This window comes from Rhynchophorus ferrugineus, unplaced genomic scaffold (genome assembly GCF_030347505.1).
Source record: "Rhynchophorus ferrugineus isolate W39M unplaced genomic scaffold, kcgeb_rfMv2 rfM5, whole genome shotgun sequence".
Taxonomy (NCBI): Eukaryota; Metazoa; Arthropoda; class Insecta; order Coleoptera; family Curculionidae; genus Rhynchophorus; species Rhynchophorus ferrugineus.
In genome coordinates this window covers 12,877,687-12,894,615 of record NW_027472584.1, presented here as the reverse complement: position 1 = coordinate 12,894,615, position 16,929 = coordinate 12,877,687, and the positions used below count along the sequence as shown (strand labels likewise).

General features: G+C 33.2%; 1 protein-coding gene across 1 annotated transcript in view; it reads left to right on the top strand.

Moving 5' to 3' along the window:
* Positions 1-16,854, top strand: part of Shal (Potassium voltage-gated channel protein Shal) — a 46,564-nt gene extending 29,710 nt beyond the window's left edge. The window contains exons 2-4 of the mRNA XM_076406310.1: positions 4,794-4,956; positions 5,047-5,259; positions 15,026-16,854. Coding sequence (XP_076262425.1) covers positions 4,794-4,956; positions 5,047-5,259; positions 15,026-15,250 — 601 coding nt within the window. The 3' untranslated portion in view covers positions 15,251-16,854. The remainder of the gene's footprint in view (positions 1-4,793; positions 4,957-5,046; positions 5,260-15,025) is intronic.
* The last annotated feature ends 75 nt before the right edge of the window (positions 16,855-16,929 follow it).

Here is a 16,929-nt window from a genome sequence, read left to right as displayed (position 1 = left end):
TCGTGGCAGCTCTTTCAATAACCCAGGTGAAATATCATCAATTCCAGACTTTTTAGGATTCACTTCTATTGGAGAAGTCAGATTTACAGCTACATCGGGATGATAAGTACCTCTATATTGTCTATATTTATTATTAACTGGTCAACATTGTTTGAATACTTGTTTGTTCTTCATGTTATCTTAAATTCTAAAGACATGTGAATGTTTAATTTCTGAAAACGAAGTGGAGAACTTTAGTGCAGTCTCCAACAATGAATCGTAAATGTATCAATCTTGCCTATATCTAAATCGCAACCGTAAAAAATCAGACGTGGAAGCATCTAGTTATAATATGCTTCAATTCACATCAGTTTGTTTTTTTTTTAATTTGTTAAACTAAAATGTTTTACTCCAACAAATCAAGCGTCATCGGTCAAAACAACAGATAGCTAAATCAATAATGTTTTTTCTTCAAGAATAAGCCATTCAATCTGTTCAATTGATGTCGAGAAATTGCTGTAATATTCTTAATGTTCGATGTAGATTCGTGTGTAGTCATTTCTCATCCTTTTTAATATTTCTCATCACACGTAAACGTATGAAAACAATCAATTCAACTACCAAGCTATCAGAAAAGTATTTGATATTTTAAACTGGATATTCATCCAATAAGTTTTGCAATTCATTGTCACCGATATTTTCTTTGATCCTCCAGGCCATTCTTTGCCGTTGACATCACAATCACAACTTTTAAATCCGAACAATAATAACAATCCGAATAGAATAACAATTCCAAAACCGAGAATTGAGATATAACGGATCAACATAACTTTGTAAGAGTTTTTAATGAGGACTTGTGGCAGCTATTTTATGTAGAGAAATGTCAAAACCATCGAATAACACTTAGGTTTAGTTATTCAAAATTACTGCCCAATCAATCCTGATCCATCGCATTTCTTAGCTGCATGGTTTAGCTCCAAATATATGCATTATCGAAATACATTAAATGTCTTCTCTAGCCTCGCATTTTACTCATCCAATCTTCACACCGTCTATCTATGTGATAATCCCAACTAATCTTATTAGTATACGCCATATAATCCATATAAAAAAAACTATTTTTGCCCTCTCCTAGTTTTCTAATAAATTCCACTAGTAGAAATAGTACAGTTTTGCAAAACAAATTTTATTTTACTCTTTTTCAAACTAATATCGGTTAGACATGTAAGGAAAAGTAAGGAAACAGCTTGGAAAATCGATACAGTTGTTGTATATAAAGCCATACAGCATAAAAATATTTTTAAAATATCGTAACTGAATGTCATGGCAATTGAAAACCTGAGAATTATAGAAAACTAGTTTCAGCCTTCCTCTTCAGAATATTAGAAATTGGCTTCTCACAAAATACTTTCTCTGAATTCGCACCTGGATTTATTTCCTGAACTAGCCGAACGCGAAAAGCGATTCGATCAAGATATTTCAATAATGGAAGAACGTTACCAGAATGGAATGCAGAAAACTTGCTATTATTATTGACTATTGCTACTAAAAATAGGGGAATATATTTATAAAATATAACATGATTTCAAGGCGTATTAATGTACTCTCAATTACTTGTGGTCACTGTTTGAATACATTTGATGCAATTATTTCCACGGAGATTCTTATTTGATTTATTGCTTACTGATATGTTTGGTACTGCAATTTTGTTCCTGTTCATCAACGGCTTAGTCGATATTGCTATTGATGACTTTTTCACTTAAACTAAATTTCACATCAGTCGTCAAACATGTATATTCCGGGTTCAAGCTAAGATCTCAGAGACTGAGGCCCAGGGATCGTCACACCCGTATCCTGTAACAAAATGTAACATAAAATCGATAAAAATTAAATATACAATATTTTTATTCAAAATATCATAAATATCCAAATGAATTAAAACTAATTAATTTATGATTTTGTATTACAAACAAAATTTATATATAAAAAGATACAAAAAATTATAGTGCAAATGAGAAATCCGGGCAAAATATTTCAAAAGTTAATAACGTTTGGACCTATTAAACACAATTAATTCAATATCATATCTAAACCGGTTTGGTTGGCCTAGTGGTAAAAGCGACAGGACGGCCCACCTATTCGGTCGAATCGGGTTCGAATCCTGCTGGGGCATGGTTGTAAATTGATGTTTGTGATTGTTTCATATTTGTGATTGTCCTAGGCAAGAGTACAAAATCCGATAAGGAAAATGATCCCAGTTACGTCAATAACCAGACTGGGTAAGACCGGATGTCTTCTGGCATGATTTCTAAGTTTGTCACTCGCCAGTCAGTAGGCTTAATGCTGAGGACCGTGATTCGGAGCCCACGTTAAACTGTAAGTCCTGTCCAGAAAAACCCCCGTTGGTAAAAAGGAGACTTTAAAAAAATCATATTCGCTAGTTTCAAACATAAGTGTTAAGATATAACACAGAAATAAATTGAACTATTAAATCAATTTAATACTTGTCATTTTAAATAAATGACTATTCATATACCTATTAATTTTAAATAATGTTATTTAAAACAAAAACATACATGTTATCTAAATAATAAATGATGTATGAGCGTTTATACGTTAAAAAAATATTTCTTTCGAAATATCATCCAAACTAAATGTCAATCATTAACCTGGCACACTTCAGAGCATTCAGAAAAAAAACAGAAATCGTTAAGATAATATTTAGTTATTTCAAATGAAAATGCTTATATTTATATATGGGTGCATTCGAAAATAAGCTCTTCTTTTACAGGTATAAGAATAAATAGTCGGCTATTTTCAACTCGACATACAATAGAAAAAGAAATAATAAAAACTATTAATTAAATACGAAATTATTCACAATCTATTTTTAAATTGATATCGTTTATATTACCAAGTGGTGTAAATAGTTGTCTAAAAATAAATTCCAGTTGTTCGCATGATTCAAAAATACATTACAATTTTATTAGATAAATAGGTGAGAATTTTGATTCGTCAATTTTTTATAGTTCATACTATCGTTATTTCAATGGTTTGTAATAGGAAGTATAGTGTAGTAATAGTTAATAACCGTTACAATTTTAAATTATGAGCATTTAATTATGCTGTTAATGTTGTTTACACTTAATTGTCAATGTGTTTTTAATACATTAATCATATACGTGAAAAAGTTATCCGCCTTTTTAAACTGTATTTGAAGTGAACTTTTATCACGAATTTAACAAACTCTAATAAAGCATTATCATATGGGGAAAATTGGTAAGCTAGGAACGGAATGAGTCACTTAATCTTATCTTAAGACCAGTTATACTTAAGATTTGAAAAAAATTGACTCTATGTGTATACAATATATAAATTACGGAAATAGGTACCACATAAATTGATTAAAGAAAAAAAAAAACAACGCGTCTTACCCATTAACGCTTAACATATTGATCGAATTGTTACATGCGATCAAAAATGGATTTACTATTATAAATCTATAAATCAATGAAGCACAAAAAAACTGCTTCAAAATACCTAAAAAGAAATCCGAATAAAAAAATATGACAGTATGTCTGCACATATGCTTTTTATAAAGCGGTCATTAGTTGCTATGCCATTAGTTAGCAATATTAGTTTACCTCGCATGAGTTGAAGTTATTTATGATAACACAGGACCATATTGCAACATTTATCTATTTGTTATATTTTATATTATATGCGTATGTCTGCGATAAATTACAATTACAAGCAGCAACAAACATAAAATCAATGTCTGCCGGAATTTGAATGCTCAAATACACCAAGTCGTCACTTCTTTTAAAATAAAATAGTTTACAATTTCGTAAAAGAGTTGTTTGTGCTTTAATCCTTCTGCATTTCATAACATATTTACTAGAAATTGCAATTAAAATGAATTTTGTTCCATCAATACTAATATAAAGTTATCGCGGATATTAGATTAGATTAATCCGCAAAATCTATAATATAGTAATATAAAGTGCACAAATAAGATTTGTGTGAATTATTTAAGAGAAGAACTTTTCTAATTAAGTATTTGTTAAACCATGATCTTTCCCTCTAAAAATTACCATATAACAAGTAGTCATTCCAATAAAACAACCAATGTACGTCATAGACGATGTCGAATATACTGCCAAATACAGTTTGTAAAAATGTAAAATTCGTTCTAAACTCGGGGCGGATTTTTCCTTCAAGTTTTTTTTGTTAAACGAGACAGAATGCTGTCTGATGCGTTGCAACCTGTAACCTATTCAGACTATAAAATTCGAGTTAATGCAACAACATTGCTATATATTAATTATATTCGTTGAAATATCAACAACATACTTTCTTTGTGCTCTAACCATGTCAACTACTGTGCCAACAAAACCAATAAGAATAGGACTTAAATACTACTACTAAGACAACAGTTAATGCAATCATTGGAGCTCAAATACTCCCAGAGTATCAAAAGATATGTCAAAATGACCTTTGTTGCTGCAAAAATTTTCAAGCCTTATTCACCACATACAACTTCTCAAGCCTTATTCACCACATACAACTTCTTCCGACATCCACTTGTCCGGAACCAGATTACACTCAAGTCTAATTACAAAAAAAAACTCTGAAAATTTTTACACAATATAACTGCTCTTCTTGTAAAAAAGTAGAATTATATTCCATTAAAATTATGCATATTTTCATTAAAACTTTATATTAATTTGAAATATACGAAATTGATTTAAAATACTACAGATTTCTTCAGCCTTCTTCTATTATTGTATTATTGTATTTATTTGTCTCTTTAGTTATGGAGACATGGTACCCGCAACTATAGCAGGAAAAATAGTGGGCGGCGTGTGTTCACTTAGTGGAGTACTTGTGATAGCTCTTCCAGTCCCTGTTATTGTCTCAAATTTCAGCAGAATATACCATCAAAATCAACGTGCCGATAAAAGAAAAGCTCAAAGGGTAAGCATTCCATTCCGGAATAACATCAACATCTTTAACGATTTGGTCAAACCTAAGATGTAGTATAACGAGTATAAATGTATTTTCCAGAAAGCCAGGTTGGCCCGCATACGCATTGCCAAAGCTTCGTCGGGTGCAGCTTTCGTCAGCAAAAAGAAAGCAGCTGAAGCACGATTGGCTGCTCAGGAGTCTGGTATCGAACTGGATGACAACTATCGCGAAGAGGACATATTCGAACTACAACATCATCATCTCCTTCGTTGCCTTGAAAAAACTACTGATCGCGAATTTGTCGAGCTTGAGGTAATGTTATATAAATTTTGTTTTCTCGCAAGTCGTAATTAACTAATAATATTATAAACTTAATATATGATTAATATATTCAATTATTTTATCCTCAATCCTCAAAAATATATATTTTTATATCAAATTATATCAAGCATAGCCCGGAATATGTTGATTTATTATTGAATATCTATGTTATTTCATATTAGTAATACTGTCGTGCTCAGCACTTCCATATGTTGGCGCAAACGGTCACGACAGTTACAAATCAATCGAATCTACACCGTATTAGAAGTAATTTTGGAGAAGTTGATTAGTTGATTAGGCAGCATGTACTTGGGGAAATGTCCCATATGACTAATATGATGCTTTATACATTATTTTTATAAATACTGATAATAGCTGATACATGAGAAAAACATCCATAGAATTATTTGCGAAAATTAAAATTATTTTCAATAAATAATTACAGTCGAGGTAGAGCGCTCGAAGTGACCGAACGCGTCAGGAGCTTCGATCGCTATCCAACAAGGTGTCGGTACCCTATATAATGTAATATACCTGGCGAATGATTATTCAATAAAGGCCCAATAAACAAATCACCCAAGATGAAAAGCTCTTTAAAGAGCTTTCAAAGAAACCAAAAAGGCCGAACCACAATCAAATATGGAAACCTAAAACAAGGCAGAAAGTGCCTCAATGGCACTATCAACTCAAAACACAACAACACGAGAACAATTACTAAAATCATAAATCGCCCTCTTCGAAATGGAAAATTCAACGACAAGAACAATTAATGAATCCCTAAAATCCAAATAAAACAACTCATTGATGAAGTTATACGGAAGGACGGAAGAATAAAAGCCCTGCAAGACATGAACAAGGATGCCCCGAAGCTAGGCGCACTGCTACAGAAAATAAAAGTCCATAACGAAGAGCTCACACGAGAAAACGAATAATTAAAAGGGGACAAAATGGAACAAGAAACACAAAATTTCCTACAGAGGAAAAGGGGGATAAACTCTACTGTACCTACCCTCTACTACTCCTTATGAATTGGAAAAACAACAAACTGCCGAAACTACTAAAACGCCAACCCAGGCCAACCAAAAATCGCAGGAGAAGGAAAGAAGAATCCCACTGATAGCACTCTGGGACAAAACCAAATATATGGAAATCGTCCGTATATTTAAAAACAATATAATTGAATTCGGCAACTCGAGGATAAAACCCGAGGCAATGGTATTCAACCCCAAAACCGCTAACAACTACAGACTGGCAACCAAAATCCTAGAGAAGAGCAAGTATCCTTTCCACTCCTTCGCATCCTTGCAAAAGAGGTAACTCAAGAGCATCAAGGGCCTACTGGAAACAATACCAGACGACCAAGTTAGAGAAGCACTACAGGAGAAAAGATTCCATCCATCTCTCGTAAGGAGATGGCGGGCAAAATCCAGAGTCGTTATTCCAGTCACCCAGATTATAGTGCCCAGAGACGAGCCCCACATATTCAAAATTGAATACCTGCTGGACCAGAGAACAGTTGGACCCCAAAGAGGCACTGGGCAACCGGCACAAAGCTTCAACTGCCAATACGGACACTCCTCCAGAAACTGCCGTCGCCATAGTGAATGAAATGCACCGGTAACAAAGAGTCCAGATCCTATAAAAAGGACAGAAAAACGCCAAGTATTCCAATTGCGAAAAGGAGCAGCCTGCCAACTTTATAGGATGCGAAAAATGACTACCGCCAAAGAGTCAAGGACCGAAACCTCAACAAATCCCTACACTAGCTCCCCAGACATCCGCCTGGGCAACTCAAGGAGGAAAAAGACTAACCAGTCAGCTAGCCCCACCATCAATGATAAAAGAGACGCCATGATCGCAGAAATCCGGAGAGATTTTTCTGCTCTTGCCAACAAAATATCCTACCTCATTGGTTAGTTTAATCCCGAGCAAAACAATAAGTAACAGAAACAGATTACCGCAGGATTTACCCCAGGTAGACTGTCCCGTCAAAGACCCTCAGGTATGCTAGCCCTACTATATCCATTCTCCTTTATGACCAGAAAAGCTTTATGGTCTCGCTTAAATCAATTTCTATGGTCACCTTCCAATTCGAGGTAATTTTGGTATACAACGTTCATCTCCCACTATAGTCCGCTATATTGTCACGACTTTCACACCTGGAAATCCACGACAATTAGCATTCTTCCAAAAATACGAAAATTTCCGCTGCTGTGTACACGGCAGTAAAAACCCGCATAAAGCTCTCAAAACGGCCAACTAAATTATTAGTTCGATCCGAAGATAAAAAAATTATTTTATTTATTTATTTATCTAGAAACCAAAGTACAATATTTTAACGATATCAATAAACTCGGATTCTTGTAACTAAACTTCAAACAGAGCGATCAATCTGTAGGGTTTATAATTGAATTAAGTTTGTCATATAAATACATCAAACAGAGACCTATTCGCAGAAAGTTTGATTACTACCAAGAAATTGTGTCAACAATAAGGTATTTACAGAATTTTCTGCTCCTAATCGTCACCAGGTGGGTTTCTTATTTCGGATTGTGTTTTCTCCGTTGATACAGTCCTTCAGCTGGTCCTCCTTTGAGCCTTGTTGCTTCAATAGGGTCAACGATTGATCACGAACTCAGACTTCCAGAAAACTGTTTCTCGGTTTTCGGGTGCTGATGTATTAATCCCGTATTCCCCTTGCTTGTATATTAATGCAAGTACAACAGAACAGTAGTAGTAACTTAATTTGTAAATTAAGATTGTACAAAACATATCTAAGGTAAGAAGTATTTAATTTAAAAAATATATAAATAAATAATCGGTTATACCCTCCTGGATAAAAAAATATTATTAAAAAATATACAGGCATAATTTCATTAGTATCAAGATACAAATGAAACGATAAATTATATCAAGGAAAAACAACAGATAACCAATAACAGGGCATGGGCAAAATAATATAAACCCCTGAACAGCGGCAATTTTTTATGGCATGTAAATAGCATGTAAAAATGAGCCATACGTACGCGTCGCATTATTTGCAAGAAATCAGTGTTGCCAACATGCAACGAGATTTGAGACTGCATGGTGTTCATATTATTTTGTCTATGTCTTGTATATATTTCCATCTTTCTTTTCATTATATATCTATGATTTATGTTCTATTGTATTATTGTTAAATTAAATAAATACATTAATTTTAGTTTCAAGTGAGTGAAAAAGCTAAATCAATTTAATAATAATTTTAGAATATTTTTGGAAAAAATGTAGTTTCCCTTTTTCTTAATCGATGAAATTTACATAAGACTGGATACCAGAAGAAACTTAGCAGATTCACATGAATGAACAGTGAACAATTTAATGGGTCCAGTTTTTGTTTGGATTTTCAGTCGCTCCAGAAACGATGCCAAATTGACTTATTTCTTAAACTAATAATTTCAGCGGACAAGAAAATGGATCACGTACAAGAGTAATATGCAAAAAAAGATCGTGGTAGAAACCCGGAGAAACACAAACAATTGCCCTCAGTGACTACAAGGGAGGTGTCGAGTAGGCCAGGTGTCATCTAGGCGGTTAAACCAAAACTGCGAGAATTGATCAATAGAAAAAGCGTTTTCTTGGATCGCACCTCTAAGTAGCACACATGATTAATGATAGTTTCAGCGTCTCTGCTCTCACGCCTAATTACCATTTGTCTCAGTATCTGCAAAACTGTCCTAATGGTGCAAATCTGAGTTCCAAATACGCTAATTAAAATCACTTGATTCAATTTTTCACCCTTTCACCGCCAGAAACTTATCTTCAAAATTTTATGACGTAATTATAGTTTCACTAGAAAACTGGAAACGGTACATATATAATCAATTAGTATTTGAAATTAATATGAATAAATACGCTTAGAAAAACATGAAGAAAAAACGAAATTACTTGTTCCCCGACTCATAATGAGAACTGCGAATTAATTTTAGTCAACATACGTATATGTATATTATTAATTCTCAAGTTCTATTTCTAGCTCCAGTTACTGTTCGCCTCCTATTTTTCAGATGTTTCAATATCAGAGTTTGTTGGTGTTGCCAAAAGGTCGATTTCGCCACATAAATCTGTGAGGAATTCGTTCACCCTTCATTCAGCTAAATGTCCGCACCACTGTAATATACGTGTATCTGATTTTTCTTAAACCCCTCAAAATTAATTCACACTCTTTACATAGAATGTCTAAAGTACCCCAAAATATCATTTCTAGCGTATGGGTATTATCAAACAAACATAACAACAAAAGTTTAAATACAGATTTGGTTCGAAGTGTATTAAGATCGGAAGAACCGATATAAACCAAAATATATCTTTATAATGTTGTTATCACAAAAATCTCATAAATTTTATTTCCTTTATTTTGGTTTATATATTTTCCATACGTATGTTTGTTTGTCGGTTTTTATTATCGGATACGATATATATCCCTCTTTATCTATCTGTCAGCATTTGATTTATTTAGTGTAAAATTGTCTCACCCTGGCTATTTTATACCAAACAGTTTCTGGGGCAATCAAATCAAATTCTAAAAATAGAACTTCCAGTTTCTAGGAACCGTTTCTGAACACTTTCGCCAAAACGTATTATTAAAATAGTAATTATGTCTATAGACTCTATAGTATTTTTTCTAAATTGTTTACTGCATTTATTTATAATTTTATAATTCTGGGGTATTTTTTATCTAAAATATGTTCAATAAAAGTAACTATGTGATATATATGATGTTAACAATCAATAAACGATATTTGTTATAAATAAGAGGTTGATTACAAAAGTTTTTTTGTTCAAAAAGTTCGATTTGATCGCATGAAATACATGGTATTCAAAATTAGTTATTTAAAATATTAGATCATCATACGATGGAAATCATTATCTACGCAACAAGCGTAGTTAACAGAGCAGATATTGTAAGAATTTGTACTTAATTGCCGATTTTTGTAACAGGGTTTGTTTTTAGCCAATTAAGAAACAACTTAACTTCGTAAATGAAAACGTATTCGAGCACCTTTTCTCTACCGATTTATCTTATTTTGATTCTTATTGATTCGTATTAGTAAAACTCCTTATCCAAGACGAAACAAAACTAAACATTTGTTTGATGTAACATTCAGTTTGTGTGTGTCGATTACTTCTTCTTCTTGTCAAGTTATCCTTAAGGGAGTTATGCTTGGACATTGTAAATTCGTCCATTCCCATTTGTTGAAGGGATAGATCTTCAATGTCCTCGCTGTCACTCTCGACACTCAGTACATCATATACTCTTAGAATACAACTCTTTGGCCACATTGAGAGCCGAACTTAACTTGTCTCACTGTCTATTAGACTTGTTCACCTCAGAAAACCTACCTAAACTTCTTAGATTCCTTGAAATCCTTAATCTACAACATGATATCTGGGCTCAAATTGCTATCCGAATGCACCTGTCTTCTATCTCTTGTACAAGTTTCTATATACATATGTCATGTTCCTTTTTACTCTGTTCATATTGTTACATTTTCTCATATGTCATTTTTACTTTATATTCATACTATGATCGCAACCATAAATTCCTTTTTTCTCTTTCTTTCTCGAATTTTCTCCTGAGACTAGGTGAGACATATTTGAAATAGACACTGGAGCCGTATAGAACGACTGATTGAACCAGCATCTTGTACAGAATAAAATGATATTGAAAGAGGAAGCCTGCTGGCCCAGTTGATGAGCGCGAAAAGCAGTTTCCTTTCTGGAGGGACCCTTGAATCTGACAATTGCACCTAAACTTTGCACCGATCGAAAAGAAGACCGAGATAGGTGTCTTCTTCTGACCATGGAATTTGGGCGTTCTCTATTTTAAGACGCAAACTTCTCGGTGCTAAACGCTTCTTGTGGAAGAAGATGGCCTGGATTTTTTGATGGCCTGGGTTGACTAACAACCTCAAGAAATGTAACCACTGTAACTACCTCAACTACTGTGGTCTCCTAGGGATATCTGAAAGGAAAATATTAAATAAAGTGGATGACAGTGAGGAACGTTGTCCTGCATCGATGGATCCTCAGTTTAGATGGTTTTCCCACTGGAGAGAGTGTCTTTGATTTTCACCTGGAACAATCGTCCTGACAGAAATAAGAACGGTTAGGTCGTTGGGTAGACCTAAACGAATGCATTTCACCACTAAGCCTTCATGCCAAACCTTGTTGTTGTTGTTGTTGTTGTTATTAGGTTCAAGTGGTCGGCTCCAAGCCTTTCACGTCGGTTAACAGCACAGTTGAATTGGTTATCTGAAATGATACTGTTTTCCTTAGTAAAATCGTACCGTATGTACTTTTTGAGCGTCTTTCACATGAATCATGACTTATAGGGTATAGGCAAAATAACATGAACACCATGCTGTGTTGCATTTTGGCAACACTGCTTCCGTGTAAATAATGTGACGTATATGTTGCTCAGCTTACATGCTAAATCTTGTAGCTTATATGTCAATATATTATACACTGTTTTGCGACGGTTAAAAGAAGAGATGGTGAAATGTGTAATCTCTCAAATGTAATTTAACGTTTCCGGAAGCAACAGTATCCACGGTAATGACAACATCTACAAAACATGGTAAAACACTATCGGTGATGAAGACTAGTGAACGAAACTGAAAAGCGAGTTGAAAAGCAGTTTACAGAGAGAGGCCAATGAACAAGAAAAAAGACAAGACCGCAGCAGAACTCAACACTCACTTGAGTAACACCGTTTCGACAAAAACAGTACGGCGGGAATACCGCCGAGCAGAACTAAATTACTGCCAACGCTAAACTGCGAAAGAATGCCACACCTGATGATTGGATGAATTTTATATGAGTCGATGAATCATCGTTTACATTGTTTCCTACAAATAACCGGGTTTATGTATGGAGAAAAAGGCCGCAAGCCCAAAAGAAGCCTACGATCCACATTGCCTGCCTCCTACAGGCAAGCATGGGGGCAGTTCCGTTATAATTTGGGCGGCGATATCGTGATATTCAGCTGATCCTCTCATTCACATCACTGGCCGGATTGCTGCAAAGGAATATCTCCTCCATGATATCATCTATCATCATATATCGCCTATCATGATACCATAATATCCTCAATGATAAAGCTCTTACTATGACTAGCATATTGCTGCCAAATACTTTCATTTCCAAGATGAAAATATGCCCATACACATATCCAAAGGGTCCAGTCTTGGTTTGAATCTTGTTATTGGGAGGTTTAGAGCAGAGAGAGGAGAGAGTTGAACATATCTTTCTATTGTACTAAGTGAAGATATAAAGTAACTTATTGAACCATCTATAAATGAGATAATAATATCTGACGCATATTAAATTAGACTAATAGTTTTTGAAGAAATTAACATAGTTACCGTAACATTCAAATTTTCTGATTTCTCTTTTCTTCATTATTTTTGTATAAAATTTCGAATCTCCTTTCTAACGTCTAGAATTTATTTGGGCTGGGCCTATTGCTTAACGTGGGCTTCAAACCACGGCCCTCGGCATTAAGTCTGCCGACTAGCGAGTGAACAATAACGAAACATCCAGTCTTATATAGCCGGGTTACTGAAGTGAATACGATTATTTCCCTTGTCGGATTTTCCTCTCCCATTTTATGGAAAGTCACAAACATAAATTCACAACCATGCCCCAGCAAAATTCCAACTCACAACTATTGTAACACTAGGTGGATCAGCAGTTTATGTTCTCCTTCCAATTGGTTTTATATAGCTTCAATATGAGATAAAAATGGGTTATTTGAAAACCATTTTGAGCTTTAAAATGTTATACTTACAAATTCACAATTACATTACAATTCAAACAGAATGTTAATTATCGTTCTGGTAAAACGTGAATTCCACTTTTTATTAAATGACTTTTTACATAAACGTTACAATGATGTCATGTACACGTCCAACATACTCTCAGAAACCCAAAAAACAAAAATTTTAATGCGTCTGTATTAAGTTTAAATGAACGTATTTTGGTTCAATTATTTATTACTGATTTTGTTTACTTATATCTACTTCATTAATTTGCAATATCATGTCCAAAAATTGTTGTGGTCTATTATATTATTTATGACATGACTTTATCAGATAGATATCGATCATAAGACATTTCTAAGAGCTAATCCCGTTGTAATTTCTTCTAGCTTAGTTAAATTTGCTTTACTTTACTATTTGGCATATAACAGGTCAATTGGAAAGTCCCCGGCCTGACACATAGATGGCGCTACTAGAATTAAATTCAAATGTTTTTTAGTTAGCCCTAACCGTCAAAATTTGCATGGATAAATTTGACAGCTGTCATTAGTTTGTGAATTATAGCATTTTGAGTGAAGCAACTTTTGTTATTGTGAAAAAATGGATAAAAAGGAATTTTGCGTGTTAATATTGATTTTTGAACTTGGCTTGATGCCCAGTTTCCGAACACTGCCACAGGAAAATCAACCATTTAGAATTGGTATGCTAAGTTTAGACGTGGTGAAATGAGCACCGAAGACGGTGAACGCAGTGGACGCCCAAAACAGGTCGTTACCGATGAAAACATTTAAAAATCCGCAAAATGATTTTAAACAACCGTAAATTGAATTTGAATGAAATAGCAGACACTCTAAATATATCAACTGAACGTGTAGATCAAATCATTCACGAAAAACAACGACGAGTTGATGATTTGGAGCAGTGTTTGAAGATGATCAAGCGTAATAAACCCGAGTTTATGCGTCGATATGTGACACTGGATGAAACATGACTCCATCATTTCACTCCGAAATCCAATCGTCAGTCATCCGAGTGGACTGCACACGATAAACCCGCTCCAAAGCGTGGGAAACGCAATAGTCGGCTGGGAAGGTTATGGCATCTGTATTTTGGGATGCGCATGGAATAATTTTCATTGATTACCTTGAAAAAAGAAGGACCATCAACAGCGACTATTATATAAAGTTATTGGACCGTTTGAAGGACAAAATCGCCGAAAAACAGCCGCATTAGAAGAAAAATAAAGTGCTGCTTCACCAAAACAATGCACCGTGTTACAAGTCAGTGAAAACAATGTCAAAAATCCTTGAATTTGGCTTCGAATTGTTTCCTCATCCACCTTATTTTCTAGATCTGGCCTATTTTGAAGCAAAGGACAAATCGTACTACAAAAATGGTATCGAAAAGTTTGAGGATCGCTATGTTAAGTGTATCACCCTTGAAGGGAATTATGCTGAATCAAAAAAAAAACGAATTTTGCCAAAAAACTGTGTTTTACTATGGTAGACCGGGGACTTTTCAATTGACCTGTTAATTGCTATTGATTCATTGAAGCTGAGCATTGAAAAGAACTCAGCAAAGTAATTATGCAAGAAAAACCACCACACCATGACAAATCTCGGTCACATATTACTGTCCCTATTAAATCCATAAAAACTACACGGAGATCAATGTGACATCTTCACGCGCCTGACGAATTCACTGGACTTGATCATTCTGGTCTATACTACATAGTTTTAGCTGAGCAGCCTTTTATTAAATACTTAAAATTAGGCCAAGCCTTGGGCAGTCTTAAAAAACTTTTCGATGTGGAATTTAAAAGTTGCAGGAAACACGAGAACTTTTTTGAGAAGTTCACAATGGAAACTTAAATTAATTTACATTGCTATATATAATATATTCAGTAATTAACATAATGGTTTATAGTTAATGTTAATGGTTTCCTTTGATTATAGGTACCCTACAATGGACACCCGAAAAGACCAGGTTCGCCATCTCCACTAGCTAGTCCAGCGCACTCTGCAGTTTCTATAGGATTATTACAGTCTTGTTGTGGCAGATGCTGCCCACGAAGATATCAACAGACTTGCGGTAAATATATGCCAGCCGCATCAACAGCTCAAGCTAATCAGACTGGCAGTGGAATGGACGGAACTTACCTTGTAGAAGCATCTTTCTAGACATATCACTATTAACAAACAAAATGCCTTTAAACAAAACCAGATTGTACCATTTTAAAGGCCCATTTTCTCATGACCGTCATCGAAATGTCTATTTATATTCTTCCAATAAAATATTTAAAATGTTAGCACAATAATATTTACTAACTAGTATCGTAATAACTTTTGCAATCTAATGTATAAATCATTATAAAACCTCACATTGTAATATACTTATTTCACTCCAAGATACGTTTAGACAGAGAGACAGCTTAAATTATATTAGTTATAAAAAAATAGATCCTCATTAGTTTTAAGGGTTATTTGAAAATGTTCAATAACAATGATAAAAATCACCCTTAATTTGATTCAAATCATTTTTCGATAACCCATAGATGTCTTAAATTAAACAGCATTGCAGAATATTACAAAGAAACGCGTATTATAAAACAGCAATAATTTTTTGAACATTTTTCATAAACCTATCATAGCGATTTAACGAAATACGTATGAACTTATTGATTAAGATTTTAAAGAATCACCCAATAAAAGGACTGAATAAAATAAGTCAGAAAAGAATGCAAGAATGGATACAGTTAGAATATAAAGTTTAATAACATCTAAAGAATAAATGATAATAAATAATGAATCAGTTATCTAAAATAAATAATTCTGAACACATTGATTGAAAAATCTAGGCGATATTTAATATAATAAAAACTATAATTAATATTAACAATATTTTTGATTTTTTACTTGTGTGATAAAAAATTTCAAGTGACAAATACATCAAAAAATAAAATACTGCATCTCCACAGACTTGTTTTTCTAAAAAGCAAATTACATTCCGAATAAAACGTATTATTGTACATTTCGGGTTATATTGAATGGAGCCAGTTTATCAAAACTGGACAAAGAATAGGAGTGATAAACATGCATTCATTAAAAATACTATATATTATGGTTACATAGTTTAAACAATCATAGATGGTAGAAACAAATACATACTATTATATACGACGAAAATACTTGTAGTTATTTTTCATCACTAAATACAATTATATAGTTCAAAATGATATTATGTAAGAAAATGAAAAATATTTAATATACTTAATATTTTAATCAATTTAGATATTTTAAAATCATTTAATTTATTAAAAACATACATAACATAAACATTGTATTTTAGGAATTATCTGATATATTATTTTTCATCTAATAGTTAACTTTAAATTATTCTTATATAAAACGATAATTTTCCTATTATTTTTAGGTTTAATTATATTAAGAATATTATTACAACTAATTAAAACATTTACTTATTTAGGACGAAACCAAGCCAAACAATTTCTAAAATTACTAAAATATGTAAACGCTACTGTAGATATAGCAACATATAACTCGTCTTAATTAGAAATTCTAAGTAGATTATAAATAATATTAAAATGTAGTTATTGTAAAAAAAAATTATAACAAAATTCGTACGTTCGTAAAATATATTATATATTAAATACAAGTTTTAATTATTATAGCTATACGTAATACGAACATTTTGTATAGTGAGCGTTATTTCTTCATATTCTATCTTTTCGAATTTATTGTAAAACAATAAATTTTCAATAAGATTATCCTGTTCTGTGTTTTAATTATTCTCAAAACTACTTTTTAATTTTAAGTTCTATGTTTTCTTAAGCAAATAT